The sequence below is a fragment of the Temnothorax nylanderi genome, unplaced genomic scaffold, assembly GCF_030848795.1.
Source record: "Temnothorax nylanderi isolate EJ_2023f unplaced genomic scaffold, tnyl_v1.0 TNYL_tig0257_pilon, whole genome shotgun sequence".
In the NCBI taxonomy this organism is placed as follows: domain Eukaryota; kingdom Metazoa; phylum Arthropoda; class Insecta; order Hymenoptera; family Formicidae; genus Temnothorax; species Temnothorax nylanderi.
The window spans coordinates 54156-70970 of NW_027249319.1; the positions used below are offsets into that span (position 1 = coordinate 54156).

The window sequence follows — 16815 nt, forward strand, 5'->3', positions numbered from 1 at the left end:
ATTACCGACGTCTCTCTTTCTTCATGCGCGAAAGCGGAAAGTCGTGAAAAATATGGAAACGAAGTACATTACATACATACATACATACGTACATACATATATACATACATATATGAAATTACATACATAAATTATATTACATATATTGCATACATTATATATAAAAATATATAATAAAAAATATTTGAAATACAAAATACAAATTCGTAATTAATATTTCTTCCATTAGTATAATACGTTATCTACTCGAGGACTATTGTTCATAGCTATCACTCATTTCAAACTCGCTATCACTCATTTCACGCAGGCACTTGGCAGTTTTATGCCATATGGCGTAATCACCTTCACTGTTCCTAGGTACTATGAAGTCAACCCTTCTCCACCACTTCTTGAGTTTATCGCAAAACGCGTCTACGTCATCAGCGTTCATGTTACGATATCTCTTTGGAATTTTCATCGAAACTCTACTCATATACCATTTCGATCTGCTACCGAAAGCTATTATTGTTCGTATCCACAGTTCTTCGCACACATGGATTTCCGATCCCCCTTCGCAGAGGGTACGTCGCCAGATTCCAGCGAGCGTCCTCTTTCGCCTTATCACCATATAAGTTCGGCGATAGAGTCGATGTGTTTTGCTGCGAGTCATCATCATCGGAATCGGACGCCCACATTAATGATTTTTCTTCCATTGTCCCGTTTACAATGCGAAGCGAAAAAAAATCAAAAGTTTCACGTATATATAGTTTTGTCACAATCTTAAAGATTCTTTTGCAGCAGTTAGATCACATTACATTACGTTATACTACATACATACATACATACGTACGTATATACATTATGTTATAAAGGTATTCGATAATGTCCCCACGGCAACGTATCGGTCGAATCCGGTACGATATATCGCTTATCGTCGTACGGACTCAGAGCGATTTTCGTCTCTCGGATAGTGTACACTTCGTGCAATTTCGATCTTATGCTTGACTGCGGTCAAGTTATTTCGATCTCATCGTTCAGACACTGCGTGTAGTCGTCAAACGTAATGATACGCGCGATGACGTTGCTTTTAACACCTTTCGCTTCTTTAGTGTCTTTTTTACCATCGATTCGCAAGGCGTACATTTTCGCCCTAAGTCCAACGAATTCGGTCATAATGGCACCGTTGTTTTCGTCCTTCATCAGGCCCGGCACTTTTTTATTGACGAGAGGCATACGCGTTATTTACCGCGTAATTACTCGTATCGAACCTGGCTATATCACGTTTTATGTTTTCGTACGCATCGTCGCACTCGATATGATAAATCAGACTATCGGTGTCGGTGTACATAATTCTACACATGTCGCGGTACAGGGGAGACGTGTACTCGTGGTGAAATTCGTATAGGCACACCTTCGACATGTCGAGGATGCACATGCCGACGTAGATCGGTTTGTCGAATTTCACCTCGAGTTTGCGCAGTTCAACGGCTACCAGATTTTCCGAAAACACGCTCCTGCTGTGGAAATTTGGTCGCGCGATCATTGCCTCCGCACCGTATCGTCCGTCCCACTTTGTCAGTAATTTTACGTCGACGTGATTGCGTACATTTTCTATCGTTTTCCCGAAAACCGCGTTATTCATCAATTTATATAAATTTTTCTCGAACTCATTTTTGGCTAGTGTTCTAAATTTTGTATTGAGTTCGATGTAAGCGCGGAGCCACGCAGATTGAGCAAATTGCAATACGCGATGTATCTTTGTGACGCGAAGGCCGTGGCGCGTGCACTGCTGCAGGTTGCGATAATGGATACATAACGCTTCTTATCGTACAGCGTGGCGAAAAGTTTGTCCTACCGTTTGCCGGGCAGTTTATCGCGCGTCGGACAGAACGGTAGGTTAGCGTGCGCGTCGTGTTTATTCTGTGGATACTCTAGATCAATCTCGAGAATATAACCCGTGGGCGAATCCGAAGCGATCGCGCTAAAGTCGAAATTCGAAACATCTTCGACCCATCGAAAATCTGCGTAGGGCAGTGGCTGACACATCGCCTAGCCGTACAATTTGTTTACATCGAAATACATCAGGTACGACGACGGTTTCGATGGATCGTACGACTGTATGTACTTGTTGTTGGCCCGCGCGTATCTGTTTGAACATTGACTCAAGCCACCGCGAATACCGCGTTCGATAAACATGACCATGTCAATGTGGGTGAGCAGTTCGAAATTGACATGCATATGTTTCAACATGACGTTCCACGTAAAACCTGGTAAAGTGTAGTAGTACGCGGGATCAAGTCCATAACTCGCGATACAATTGTCGCGGAAATTTTCAAAAACGTCGGCCAATAACAAGACATCGGTTTTGAGGTAGGGGAGACCGGGGCCTAACCGTCGCCGGGGTTGAACCGTCAAATCAAATATCTCGGAACCTGTATATTGTGCGAACTCGCTATTAACATTGTAAACGCTGCTTATGGTACCCATGTGACCAACGGAGTTTCGGCAGGTTACCTGCCGTGTTATGATTTTTACGAGGGCAAACGTGTTTTCGGAAGGTGAAAGTTACATTTTCTGCGCGTGGAAATTTTGTAATATCTGCAATAATATTTGCTCTCCAAATCTCGAGGTACGTGATTATAAAGAGTAATGCATGCTGAACACGAATCCAGTGAAGTTTTTTCATTATCGTTGATGTCTAATATTTCGTGGGCGATCAAACCTGAAACTTGTGTTTGGGGTTAATCCGTCAGTAAGCAGTCCGGGTGCATTTCCAAGGCATTTCCGGGCATTTCCAGGGTCACTGCATATGGAATATGGATGAGACGGGAATTACAACCGTTCAGACACCAAATAGAGTCATCGGACGTCGAGGAGTGAAACAAGTCGGGCGAGTGACTTCTGCGGAAAGAGAAACCCTCGTAACTATTTTTTAATAACGTTTCGCATAAAAATTTTAAATAAATTTTTATATTTTTCTCTTAAAAAACAATTATTAAGATGTATTCTATCATTTTTCAGGATTAGATGTACGTATATGTATTGAAAATGCAGTGTGACGGTTAAACCCCGGCATTTTTGAGATTTCAATTTTTCCACCGTTGTCGTTTTTGCTCTATACCGGTTAAACAAAGCGACGTAGATAAAAATTTCCTATATAAATTTTGTAGCTAAAGGTTCACTCTTTACAGTGGTATACCACATTTAACTAAAATTATTTATTTTCTTGTTAAAAATCGGCACCGAAAAAAAACTGACGGTTAGGCCCCGGTCTTCCCTATAGATCGCTGTATTCGCCTAGGGTGCGAACGGAGAATTGCTGCCAAACGTTCGCGGCGTGCGCGTAATCGCTCTCGGATACGGTGTCACCAGTCAAGGAACTGTAAAACGAATCGCGCGGCGGTAAACACGAGTCCTCCAACTTTTCGATGCAATTCACGTATTCGTATAGAAAGACACCTTTTCGCGTCAATAATTCGAAATCATGGTCGGATAACGCGGAAAATTTGGAACGTATAATTCTTAACTTATCCTTATCGAGGAAGGATGCCAATTTTGCGAGACTCATGCTAAGAAATTTGTATGAATCGATGAATCTTAATTTTATGTCGCTTCGCGAATCTGATCTTTCGGCGGTATCTTTAACGTGTTTCGTGAATGAGATGTACTTTTCTTTTGTTATTGGTAATACATCGATCGAGCCTTCGAATGCGGCAGCTATCTCCGTGATAATAAAATGCGCGTCGTAGCCCGATAAATTGTGGAAAATTACGGGAATGTAGTGAAAATCTTTATAATTTAGGTTGCAGTTCGAATGTGCGGGACCTCTATAACGACCGGTCAGGTGGCAATGATCGCGTACGCGATTATCATCCGGCGCGAACGGTTTTTCGCAAATGTGACATTGCGCCGCGCTGTGAAATGTCTCCCACTCGTCTCGCGTTAAATCTACCATGCGAACATTATCGGACAAGATAGTCTTTACGCGATGCGCCAATCTTTTGAGTTCCTCGGTGAACCATGCGACGCAATCATTATCGCGACGACATCGGTACGCTGATAACGTTTCATCATACGAGCACTGTACGTAGTATCCTATACTACATACCCGATGATGTTGATAGGCGTATGACGCGTGTTTCGTCTCCGGTTGGGTCTTTTTCAGCACGCACTCCAAGTCGGCTTATACGACATATGGAAGCCGCTCTTTCCTGCTGTGGTCCTTGAAGCTAAGCCACTTGTCGTCCTCGTTCGGTAGTCGGATGGCACAGTTGTTTACCTCTTGGTAGTCTGCCGTGTGAGACTGCAACTTGTCGCTCGAACTAAAATAATGTAGATATCTGCAAAAAAAACACAAATAGGGTATGTAGTATAGGATACTATACCTACCAGTAGTAGGGTATATATGGGCGTTCTAACCATGGAGCTCCGAGGAGGGGTGAGTGGCGGGGGGTTCCGCGGGGAGGGGGGGTATCGCGTTTTCGGGCGCCACGGGGGAGGGGGTGAGGGTACCGCGTTTTCGGGCGCCACAGGAGAGGGGGAGGGGGGTACCGCGTTTTCGGGCGCCGCGGGGGAGGGGGAGAGGGGTACCGCGTTTTCGGCGCGCCGCGGGGGAGGGAGGTCCGCGTGCAACGGTCGCGTCGGTCCGCGTGACGTCACACGGCGCGCTCCCGCTCGCGTTATCTCCCCCTCGTAGATGTTCTCTCGCGCTCCCGTCCCCCGTTCGCGTTCTCTCTCCCCCGTTCGCGCGGTCTCTCTCGCTCCCGGCCCCCGTTCGCGTTATCTCTCTCCCTCGCGCGCGGTCTCTCGCGCTCCCGTCACCCGTTATCTCTCCCCCGTTCGCGCGCGTCTTCTCGTTAGCGTACAGCGTACATGGAATAGAAGGAACGGTAAATGAAAAGGAAACAAAAAAGATTTCTTTTTCCGTATATTTATATATTTTAATATTTTAAATCAGTTTTAACATGTTAACACTCTAATATAAATCGTTTTCATTGCATTAAACCTAATAAAGCTTTGAACAAACAATTCTTAGTGCGCGCGTCTTCTCGTTAGCGTACAGCGTACATGGAATAGGAGTTCAACGGTAAATGAAAAGGAAAAATAATTTTAATATTTTTAACCATATTATATGCATTTATTTGTCATGTAGCGCATTATACACAATAGTATCTAAAGCGTAGGCTAATAATTCGCAATCAATAATCGAATTTTCATCATAAACTTCATGCAAGATATTTGCCGCATCACATTTATCGATGATACATTTCCGCCGTAAAATAGTTACAAACTGATTAAATTTTATATTTACTTCATGCGTATTTTGATACAGCTTGAAATATTCATGTTTGACACAGTGTTCGAGCTCGAATAAGAAAAGCATAGTTGACGGTTTTATGTACAGACAAGCATTGCACGATGTCAATTTTACAACACTCACGTCGCGCATTTTTATAAGTTCTATAAAAGCATCCTGAATTGATAGCGAAGAACCGATAGTTGACCCCAAAAGTTGTTCAATATCCGTACGTTTTTCGATGAGCGCCGTCCACGTCGCATGGGGTAACACTATCTGATTTCCTCGATTATCGCCAAGAATTAATTCAACAAAGGATGTTGGTCCAACGCTGATTCCCACATCCAAATATTTATAAGCTGTGGATGTCAAAGCAAATCTTCTTTGCAAAATACGTGGCGTATAACGGGGTTTATCAAAACTGAAAAAATACAATTATGTTTATTAAAGTTTTTTTTGCACAAGTATATACGAAAATTAACGGTACTTACTCATTGTGCTGTTTCATGCATGACTCATTTCCAATCGGAACGTAATATTCGCACCGTGAGTGTTCATTGTATCTGGAGGCTGTTTGCGACGTACTCGAACCGTATCAAACTCTTGACTGCGCGCGCTAGAATCCTCGTAGACTATTTATACATACAAAAATGCGAATCTTGCAAATAGCGCCGATATAAGGCTGCTGCTGTGAGCACGCTACTTCAATTGCAACACAAACAATAAATGTACGTACAGGGGCTAAACAAAAAAAAATATATTAAAAATAACTCTACATTACATTTCACTACACTTTGTCACACTTTACCTCTCGCGCGTAGCACTAAATGAATTAATGCCCCCTGTTCCCCAAATCCAAATAGGCTCCTAGATACGATGCTTAGAGCACCACTCCTCGTAGCGGATTGCTGTTTGCGTATCAGGGAAAAACTCATAAACGTTTGGACGTACGTAGTCATGATCCAAAAAACATTTCGGTTGCGGGCGTGGTTCCCATAAGTATTCTTTTTTCCGATGGCCTTTATATATATCATCGCCATACTCATCATCATCAGGCTTGTATCGCGGATCGCGGTACGTAATAATCGTCAATTATGTCGCGACATATGATAATCTGAAAGTTAATAGGCTAAATCGGATGCACAGCACGTATATCAGTAATATGACATCTCTGCAATGCATGATGTTTAGGGCACCACTTGTTAGAGCGAGTGAGCACGTTTCGAAATCCTAGTTCTCGACCGCGAAGATTATGCACAATCGATGAACAATAACGTTTGTCTGTTCCCGCGTTGTCCATATTTTTTTCACACAGTGTCAACGTGCTTAAACCGTTTCAAACTCTTGAATGCGCTCTAGAATCCTCGTAGACTATTTATACATACAAAATTGCGAATCTTGCAAATTGCGCCAATGTACGGCTGCTGCAGGGTGACCACCACCACAATCCACATATATGTTAAATGTGATATCTTTGTCAAGAACATTCGTGATGAGATTACCTCATCGGGCAATAGCATCAAATATGATTTTCTTTCAAGGACACATCGCGACGTGTCTCGCGATGATTTTATCACACACGTGCAAAACTGCAAATTTTGCAATTTCGCATAAGTCAATGTCGCGTTATTGTTTTCAAGAAAATGTCGCGACGTGTCTCGCGATGATTTCATCACACACGTGCAAAACTGCAAATTTTGCAAATAGCGCCGATGTACGGCTGCTGCAGTTATACAGATCAATTCATCATAAGTCAATGGCGCGATATCGTTTTCAAGAACATGTCGCGACGTGTCTCGCGATGATTTCATCACACACGTGCAAAACTGCAAATCGTACATTTTTTCGGAAGGCGCAAATGTACGGATGCTGAGATCACGGTGAAATTAGATATGATAAAAAAAATCAAATGATGCATCATTAGTGAGATATAAAATGAATAATCTGGGGGTACGCTCAGTAGTCGAGAATTGGAAGTCGTCAGTACAACAAATTGTGTTAGAAAGAGGATCGTGTAATAACATGGAGCAAGAGTTGTTGGAGCAATCCATCCTATTAAATTCGAGAGAAGAATTTACCGCGTGGGAGCAACGATGCGATGAGTTTATCGAATCATTGGAAGAACAAAGCCGAAATAAACGGCCACGATTATCGACCGGTCGCTTAAACAGTCATTGATCGCTTGTATCGCACGACTCGAAGGTCTGAAAGATTCGGTACGTCAACGTTTCGTGCATGTGGGTGCCGGATACAGTGCGAGTGAGACAGGACTCAGATGGCGCGAGATAGATACGGCTTTTGAAAGTCGTATACTGACTGGTGTGGTAATAAATTCCAAACACATCGACCCTCGTCAATTTCTCAAAGATGTGAGAGACATTGTACTCGATCATGTGCGGAACGTCATGCAACGACATGACAATGTAAAGATAAACACAATGTTTAATGGTGAATTTGTTGCAGGTGACAAACGCGCGAATAAAAGTATCGCTACGAGAAACTGTGAACTCTTTCGTATGTCCGATCTGCGCGAGTGGTACAAGCGACACGTTATTGAGCCTACCCTAGCATCGCTGGAGGAATTCCAGGAACGTGATAGCGGATGGGCGTTGTCGCGTATACTTAATTTGATTGTTAACGTAAACAAGTACAATCCCTTGCACGCGGGGTGTTTTGTGGAAATACCGCGAGAAATTAAAATGAAGAGAGCGATGATAAAGGTGCGATCAATGGACAATGCATGTTTCGCATGGTCAGTGACGGCCGCTCTGCATCCAGCCCAAAGACATGTAGATCTGGAATCGTCATACCCTCATTACACGTCGGTGCTAAATCTTACAGACATTGAGTTTCCAATGACGTTGGATCAAATTAAAAATTTTGAAAATCACAACGATATATCAATCAACGTGTACAGCATCGAGAAAAAAAACAAGGAACTTGCTATCCTGCCAATACGACTCACCGACCGAAAGATGGACAGACATGTAAATCTGCTATACGTGCATGACGACAACGTGGGACATTTTGCATGGATCAAGAACCTATCCCGCCTCGTGAGCTCGCAATTGAGCACGCACCATAGTCGAAAATACTTTTGCGATCGGTGAGTATACATCCTAATAAAAATAAAAATTAATCTTACGGGAAAGATATATAAAAAATTTTATTATTTACAGATGTTTGCACTATTTCTACACGAGCGAGAAATTGGAAGACCACACCGTCGACTGTCGGGAGATGAACGACTGCGCGATCAAATTACCGAGTGATAACGATAAGTGGTTGGCCTTTACGAATCACAGCAGGAAGGAACGAGTTCCGTTTATCGTATACGCCGACCTGGAATGCACCCTGGAGAAGATGGAAGCGGATCCGAAAACGTCCAGGTACACATATCAACATCATCGCGTATTTAGCATAGGGTACTACGTGCGTTGCTCGTACGACGACTCGTTATCATTGTATCGGTTTCGTCGCGATAAGGATTGCGTCGCGTGGTTTGCCGAGGAGCTAAGACGTTTAGCTCACGACGTAAAGACTATCTTGTCCACTAATGTACCAATGGCAGATTTCACGCGAGACGAGTGGGAAAAATTTAACAGCTCAACGCACTGTCACGTGTGCGAAAAACCGTTCGTGCCAGACGACGTGCGAGTACGCGATCATTGTCATCTGACCGGTCGATACAGAGGTCCCGCGCATTCTAATTGTAACTTAAATTACAAAGATTCGCATTGCATTCCCATAGTTTTCCACAATTTATCGGGCTACGACGCGCATTTTATTATAATGGAAATAGCAACAGCGTACGAAGGACATGTAGAACTGCTTCCAATCACAAAAGAAAAATACATTTTGTTTACGAAAAACGTTAAAAGCACCGAAGATAAAGATAAGAAAACTTGCGTCAAATTGCGATTTATTGATTCATACAAGTTTCTCACCGCTAGTCTCGACAAATTGGCATCTTATCTCAGCAAAGATAAACTGCAAATATTGCAACGCGAATTTTGTAAATTATTTGCAGAAAATTTAGATTTGCTGACACGAAAAGGCGTATTTCCGTACGAGTACATTGACTGCGTCGAAAAGTTGGAGGACTCGTGTTTACCACCGCGCGACTCGTTTTACAGTTCATTGACAGGTGACACCGTATCCGAGAGCGATTACGCCCACGCCGTCAACGTCTGGCAGCGGTTCTCCATTCGAACGCTCGGTGACTACAGCGATTTATATCTCAAAACCGATGTCTTGCTGTTGGCCGATATCTTTGAAAATTTTCGCGATAGTTGCGTCGCGAGTTATGGACTCGATCCCGCGTATTATTACACTCTAGCGGGTTTTACGTGGGACGCTATGTTGAAGCATACGCGTATCAATTTTCGCAGATTTTCAATGGGTCGACAACGTAACCGATTTTAATGTTATGGATGTCGCGTTGGATTCCACGATAAGCCACATTTTCGAAGTCGACTTGGAGTATCCGCAACATCTTCACGACGCGCACACTGACCTACCGTTCTGTCCGACGAGCGATAAACCACCCGGTAAGCGGCAGGACAAGCTCCTCGCAACATTATACGATAAGAAACGTTATGTCATACATTGAACAACGCTGTGTTTGGCAAAACCATGGAGAACGTGCGCAATCACGTTGACGTGCGACTCGTGACTCATTAGGAGGGTAGATACGGCGCGGAGGCAATGATCGCGAAACCAAATTTTCACAGTCAAAGCGTCTTTTCGGAGAATTTAGTAGCAATAGAAATGCGAAAACTCGAGGTGAAGTTCGAAAAACCAATCTACGTGGGTATGTGCATTCTCGAAATATCCAAGACATGTTTGTATGAATTTCATCACGAGTACATGTTACCGTTGTTTTGCGACAAGTGTAAAGTCACGTACACCGATACGGACAGTCTCATTTATCACATCGAGTGCGACGATGTGTATGATACCATCAAGCGCGACATTAATAGATTTGACACTAGCGATTACGCGATCGATAATGCGTACGGTATCCCACTCGCCAATAAAAAAGTTCCGGGCTTGATGAAAGACGAAAACAACGGTGCGATAATGACCGAATTCGTCGGGCTTAGAGCAAAGATGTACGCCTTGCGAGTGGACGGTAAGAAAGATACGACAAAGGCTAAAGGTGTTAAAAGTAACGTCGTAGCCAGGTCGATAACGTTCGACGATTACACGCGGTGTCTGCGCGACGAAACTGAAATGACGCGACAGCAAGCTTGGATAAGATCCAAACAACACAAGGTATACACCGTGTCTGAAACAAAAATAGCTCTAAGTCTGTACGATGATAAGCGATACATTATACCCGGTTCTACCGAGACGCTGCCATGGGGGCATTATAAAATACCATCGTAAATATATATTGTAATTACATTTAGATATTTATGAAACTAAATGACTCATTTGCATGTATAATATGTTTTTATATTGTAATGAATTTTTACAATACATTATTCTTGTGTATCTGTTGTGAGCGCACAACGTATTCGCGATAAAGTATGGCACCTGGCAACACCGAGGGCCGGATTACTTGGTAATCCGACCCTAGCGACGAGGACCGATGACGCGAAAGCCAGCACGCGTCGCGGTAATGACCATATATGGTCATTCGGGATATCACCAGCCCGCTAGGACGTTGATCGCGAAGTCAAAACGCTGACTGCTAAGTCAGCAATGCCGAGGCGATAAAAAGCCCGCCCTTCCAAGGAACGGCGGGCAGTCTAGAACGAGAGGCTAATCACGCACGACCGAACGTAACAATTATTCTATAGTGAACGCCCGCAAGTCAGGGCAGTGAATCAAGAGGATATTTGTATCATTCAATTAAAGGCTTTATTAAAACTCCGTTCAAACAAGAATCTGGCACAGTTATTCTCCTTCCTCCCGGCGGATCCAAACAAACTCTGTGCCGACCCCTCGATCCAAGGAACGGCACAACATATCCATGAATTGTGTGAATTATCAAATCCTAACCACTTTACATAAACCTCATTCCCCCTTTTGCGCAAAACTTTTTCAACGAGATGCACGTCGGGATTAGCAACGCGATGTAACTCGTATTTGTAGAAGCCGCCGGCGACGGGTTTTCCGCAGGAATCTTCCAACAGATACGTCACGGGATTAGTTTTTTGAACTTTGACGATTCTAAACTGTTGAATGTTTAGCAGGATCGTGTGGTTTCGGGAACCTCGCGAGTAAAAACTGAGCAAGTAGATGATATAATTGAGATATATTTCGGACCGTACAAAACGTAAACTAAAAATGCTTGTACAAATAACGACGTGCTGCTTGCTGCAGCGAGTACGACCGACTGTAAGGGCGGGAACGGACAGAGAGAGAGCACGCTACCGCATGCATACGCCGTCGCTGTTCCCTCTATAATAATGACGCCGTGAAGCGCGCCAAGCTTAAAAGTCATTATGCGGTTTTTATCCAACATTCCCACCGCTTAAGTGCTTCACGCATCTACTTGTTAGATTCAACATTGCACACAAATCTTTAAAACGCTCTCTCGGGACGGCTTTTGTATAAATATCTGCTCGTTGCAGATTACTAGGAATGTAACATACTTTTAACTCGTTCTCCTCTACTTTTTCGCGTAAAAAATGATAGCGGATGTCAATGTGCTTTGTTCTTTTGTGGTAGACCGGATTCTTTACCAATTGAATTGCAGATTGGTTATCTATATGAATAATCGTAGCTTTTTCACATTGACATCCGATATCGTTCATAAGCTTCCTAAGCCATATAGCTTCCTTTGCCGCCGCTGCGGCCGCAACGTATTCAGCCTCGGTCGTACTTAAAGTTACGGATTTTTGTCTTTGGGATGTCCAAGTTACCGGACCGTTCGCAAGCATAAACACATAACCGGTTGTCGAGCGCCTCGTCTCTATATCGCCTGCAAAATCCGCGTCCGAATAACCTTCCAATATGAAGTCATTCCCACCGCTTTTATACATTATTCCGAGCTCCGCCGTTCCTATCAAATACTTAAAAACGCGTTTTACTGCGTTCCAATGATTTTGATTATGTTTGTTTAAAAATCGGCTAAGTTAAGTACATTTACCGCAAACGCTATATCGGGTATTGATATTACGGCCAAGAACATTAACGAACCAACAGCTTCCCTGTATGGAACATTCGTAATCTCTGATTCATTTTCTTCTACCGGACCAAGTATCGCGTGTGGATCCGCAGATATGGAAACCGGTTTCGCGTCGTTCATGCCAAATCGCTCTATTATTTGCGTGATATACGCTCTCTGATGAATTCGCATCGATTTTTCAATCCGATCGCGTTCTATTTGCAAACCCACGAACATTGATGCATCTCCTAAAGTTATTTCAAACGATTTGCTTTAAAACAACCTAGCTTCCGAAGCGCGGATCTAGCTCGCGGCTAATCAGGGTTCGGAGTAGGCGCGGAGGAAGACACAAGACTCGGTTAAAACGAACAATATAACAAGTTTATTCTATAAAGCGTGAATTGGTGTACAGTAAGAGCGCGGGTGCATCGGAGCTATGTGTAAAGAGCGCGGGTGCGTCGGAGGCACGTACAGCGATCGCGGGAGTCGACGGTATATACAGAGATCGCGGGAGTCGATGATATGTACAGAGATCGCGGAAGTCGCGGGTGCGGATACGGTAACGGCGATACGCAGAGATCGCGGAGTTCGGAGCGGTGTACAGAGATCGCGGGAGTCGACGGTATATACAGAGAGCGCGGGAGTCGACGATATATACAGAGATCGCGGAAGTCGCGGATGCGGATACGGTAGCGGTGTACAGAGATCGCGGGCGCGCGGGCTCGCGGCACACGAGGGTGTGATCACGGTGGAAGCGCAGGCTTGGCCAGCGGCGGCGGTAAGCGCACGCGGCGCCGGAACGCGCGGGATCGAGCGGGATCGAGCGGCTAAGATCCTTAGCAGATATCGAGATGACTCTCTATATCCTGGCGTCTCGGAATACGCGGGCGGGAGGCGGCACCGGGTGGCCAAGATCCTTGGCGAGTAAGAGAAGAGCTCTCTTACCCTGGTTCACTCCGGTGGCACAGGTTCTCGGAAGGAAGATCGAGTCAACCGCCTAGATTCGTCACTTGGCAGAGCCAGAGATGCCTCTCTAACTCCTGGTTGTTCGAATTTGGAATTGCGGGATCCGTGAGCAGCGGAGAACAGGTCTGGTCGGTTTGCTGGCTCACGGCGGAATCTAATTGTTGCTAACAATTCGTCGGTTTATATACCCGCGCCGGTGTGTCGGTGTGGTGGGGGTATACGCGACGGCAATCGCGAGCGCCGGGATGGAGCGGCGGAGCGTTCGGAAGATACGGCGTCCCGACGCCGCGATTGCGTTCGGCGGCTTTCGGCCGTTTTCGGCACCACTCGGCGCTCCGAGTCAGTTGCCGCGGTAAGTCCGTTCGCGGACTTATACGCGAGATGATGTATTTAAAAAAGGGCACACCGTGCCTTGTCTCGCCCGGTGGGTGTTCGGCCGGGCGGCATCCGGCTGATGCTCGCCGGGAATGATGCGTTTCGGGGCGCATCGTTACAGCTTAATTCGTTAATAATTAAATCAAGAACAACATAAGACTTGCACGCAATCAAACCATCGTCCACGAATAGTGCTAGAATTGCAAGTACACCATTAATTTCACCGACATAAATACATTTTTTGGAATCGCACGACACGAGATTAAATTTTTCCAAAAAGTCTGCAAATTTCTCGTTCCAACATCGCGCGGCTTGTTTGATACCGTAAAGTGATTTATTCAAGCGACACATCACAGCACTTGGGTCGCCGTTGACCTTTAGTCCGTCTGGTATCTTTAAATAGAGTTCTTCCTTCACCTCTCCGTGCAAGAACGCCGTCTTCACGTCGAATTGAACCAGTTCGAGATTGAATTGTGTTGTCATCGCCAGGAACACTCGCAGGGAATCGTAGCGCATCACTGGAGCGAAAGTCTCGGTATAATCGAGCCCTTCCTTTTGCTGGAATCCGCGCGCAACCAATCGCGCCTTGAACCACTTGATGTGTCCATTTTCGTCCTTGACAATTTTGAACACCCACTTAGTGTCCAAGAGCTTTTTACTTTGGTCCATCGGCACAATTGACCATGTATTGTTTCGATCATGCGCCTCCAGCTCCTCATCTATTGCACGTCTCCATTGTTCGGACTCAGACCCGTTTATTGCTTGTCTGAAAGTTAATGGAGTATACTCGGTTGTATTTATTTCATATCTCTTTGGTGGCTTGATACTTGCCCGATCTCTTAATGTGCTTTTTTTGTTATCCGCTGGTTCAGGAATTGTTTCAAGTACTTCTTCTTCGTTGTTCCTGGGTTCGTCATCTCTTCGTTCTCTTTCCTCGTTATTTCCAGGCTCATCGTCCTTTCGTTTTGGATCGTTGCGATTTCCGTCATCCATCCTCTCAGTTTTAGGTAGTCCAATCAGCTCGTCGTCGCTGTGATTCATTGACCGATTTTCCTCAGTGTGCTCGTGGAAGGTGACATGCCTGGATACTGTTATCGATCGTTTGTCGGGATCAAATAGTCTGTAATTTACAGAGTCGTTATCGTAACCAACTAACAACATCCCCAGGTAGCAAAGTGACGTTTATTTAACGTCATTTTTTGGTCATGTTCTGACGATTGCGACGTTATGAAATGACGTCAAAGTGCCGTAAAAATGACGTACTTTTGTCTCATCTCCGTGACGTCATATATTGACGTCACTAATACGTAATTAATGACGTCGCCGTTACGAAATAAAAGTACGTCAGATTTTGAACATTTGGACGTCATCTTGGAATGGCAGTCACAAGACTGACCATAAAATGTCGTCAAATAGACGACAACTTTTTAATCTACATTATTTTTTATGAAATTAAAATGTTAAAATGTCCACTTGATAAACGTTTATAAAAAAACGTTTTTCTTCTTTATCTATGAAAAAAAAAAACGCTTTTTTAATTGTTTCTTTACGTATCATGTGCATATAGCCCCGCTTTCTCAAGGCGGTCACCCATCCTAGTACAGTACCGCGCCCGTGTTGCTTGACTTCGATGATCCAGTGAACAGTGACGATCTTCTGACCCTGATGCTTCCTTAGTAACTGTACTTGTCTATAACAAGTACATCTTTAAAGTGTTCAAAAATCTTGTAATGATATCTTCTTGATAGCTATAACACTGCATGAAATAGTTATCATTGTCTTATAAACGTCCATTATTAGTCGCCGACGTCATAGACCAAAAATGACTAAAAATAGACGTCATTATGTCGATGTCGTCTTCTGACGTCACTTTGCTCCTTGGGTTGGGTACTGGTCTACAAACTGACGAACCAGATACGTCGTGTTAAAGTCAGTCAACTAACGTCTTTTATTAGTCTAAAGTCTGACGTCTCAGGTATGTCGTGTTAAAGTCAGTTAACTAACATTTTTTATTAGTCTAAAGTCTGACGTCTCAGGTACGTCGTGTTAACGTCAGTTAATTAACATCTTTTATTAGTCTAAAGTCTGACGTCTCAGGTACGTCGTATTAACGTCAGTTAACTAACATCATTTATTGGTCTATAATATGACGAACCAGGAACGTCGTATTAAAGCGATTTAACTAACGTCTTTTATTGGTCGAAATTCTGACGTCTCAGGTACGTCGTACAATGGATAAATAACTAACGTCATTAAATGGGCACTAATCTAACGTTACTTGGACGTTATAGTTTGGTTAAATTGTCGAAGTGTTTTTATGGTTATACAAATGACGTCAATGGTACGTTATAATGAGGTCATTCTACGATTAGTTATTATTTCGTCAAAAAAGTCACGACATTTATACGTCTTAAGTTGGTAAAATGACGTCGTACCCAAAAAATGACGAATTATTGACGTCATATTAACGTCACCTTGCTACCTGGGTCTGTTTCGCCTTTGTATCAAGTTTTCTCCGCATCTGGTGTGGAATATGCATGTATGCGATTGACCCGAATACTCTAACATGTGATAAATCCGGCTTCTTCCCATGCCAGATTTCGAATGGTGTCTGCTTTGGATTCTTGCTTTGAGGGGTGCGATTGAGAACATAGACCGCTGTATTTACAGCCTCCGCCCAAAGTGCCTTTGGTAGATTCTTGTGTCCGATCATTGTTCTCGCACTCTCCACGATTGTGCGATTCTCTCGCTCCGCCTTTCCATTCTGTTCGGGGGTATAAGGGGCGGTATTTTCCATACGAATTCTACGCGATTTGAAGTACCGATACATATCCTCGTTACAATATTCGCGACCGTTGTCGGCGTGTACCACTTGTATCTTGCGTCCGAACTTGTTCTCCACCATCCGATCAAATTCCTTGAATTTTTCGTAGACATCGCTTTTGTGTCGCAGAAAGAATACGTGCCTGTATCCCGATGCTTCATCCACGAAGGTCAAAAAGAATCTTGCTCCTCCAATCGAAGGTTCAGATAGCGGTCCGCATACATCTGAGTGTATAAATTCACCTGGACGGTATCT

General features: G+C 44.0%; 2 protein-coding genes across 2 annotated transcripts; one reads left to right on the top strand and one right to left on the bottom strand.

Annotated features, from left to right (window-relative positions):
- Positions 1–4848: 4848 nt before the first annotated feature.
- Positions 4849–7140, bottom strand: LOC139780022 (uncharacterized). Its single transcript, XM_071718550.1, has 2 exons — positions 5767–7140; positions 4849–5696 (listed from the first exon to the last, which is right to left on the bottom strand). The coding sequence occupies exons 1-2, from the start codon at positions 5781–5783 to the stop codon at positions 5117–5119; spliced, it is 597 nt and encodes a 198-aa protein (XP_071574651.1). The 5' UTR covers positions 5784–7140; the 3' UTR covers positions 4849–5116.
- A 531-nt stretch (positions 7141–7671) lies between these two features.
- On the top strand, positions 7672–8386 carry LOC139780020 (uncharacterized). Its single transcript, XM_071718549.1, has one exon. The coding sequence runs from the start codon at positions 7681–7683 to the stop codon at positions 8383–8385; it is 705 nt and encodes a 234-aa protein (XP_071574650.1). The 5' UTR covers positions 7672–7680; the 3' UTR covers position 8386.
- Positions 8387–16815: the final 8429 nt, after the last annotated feature.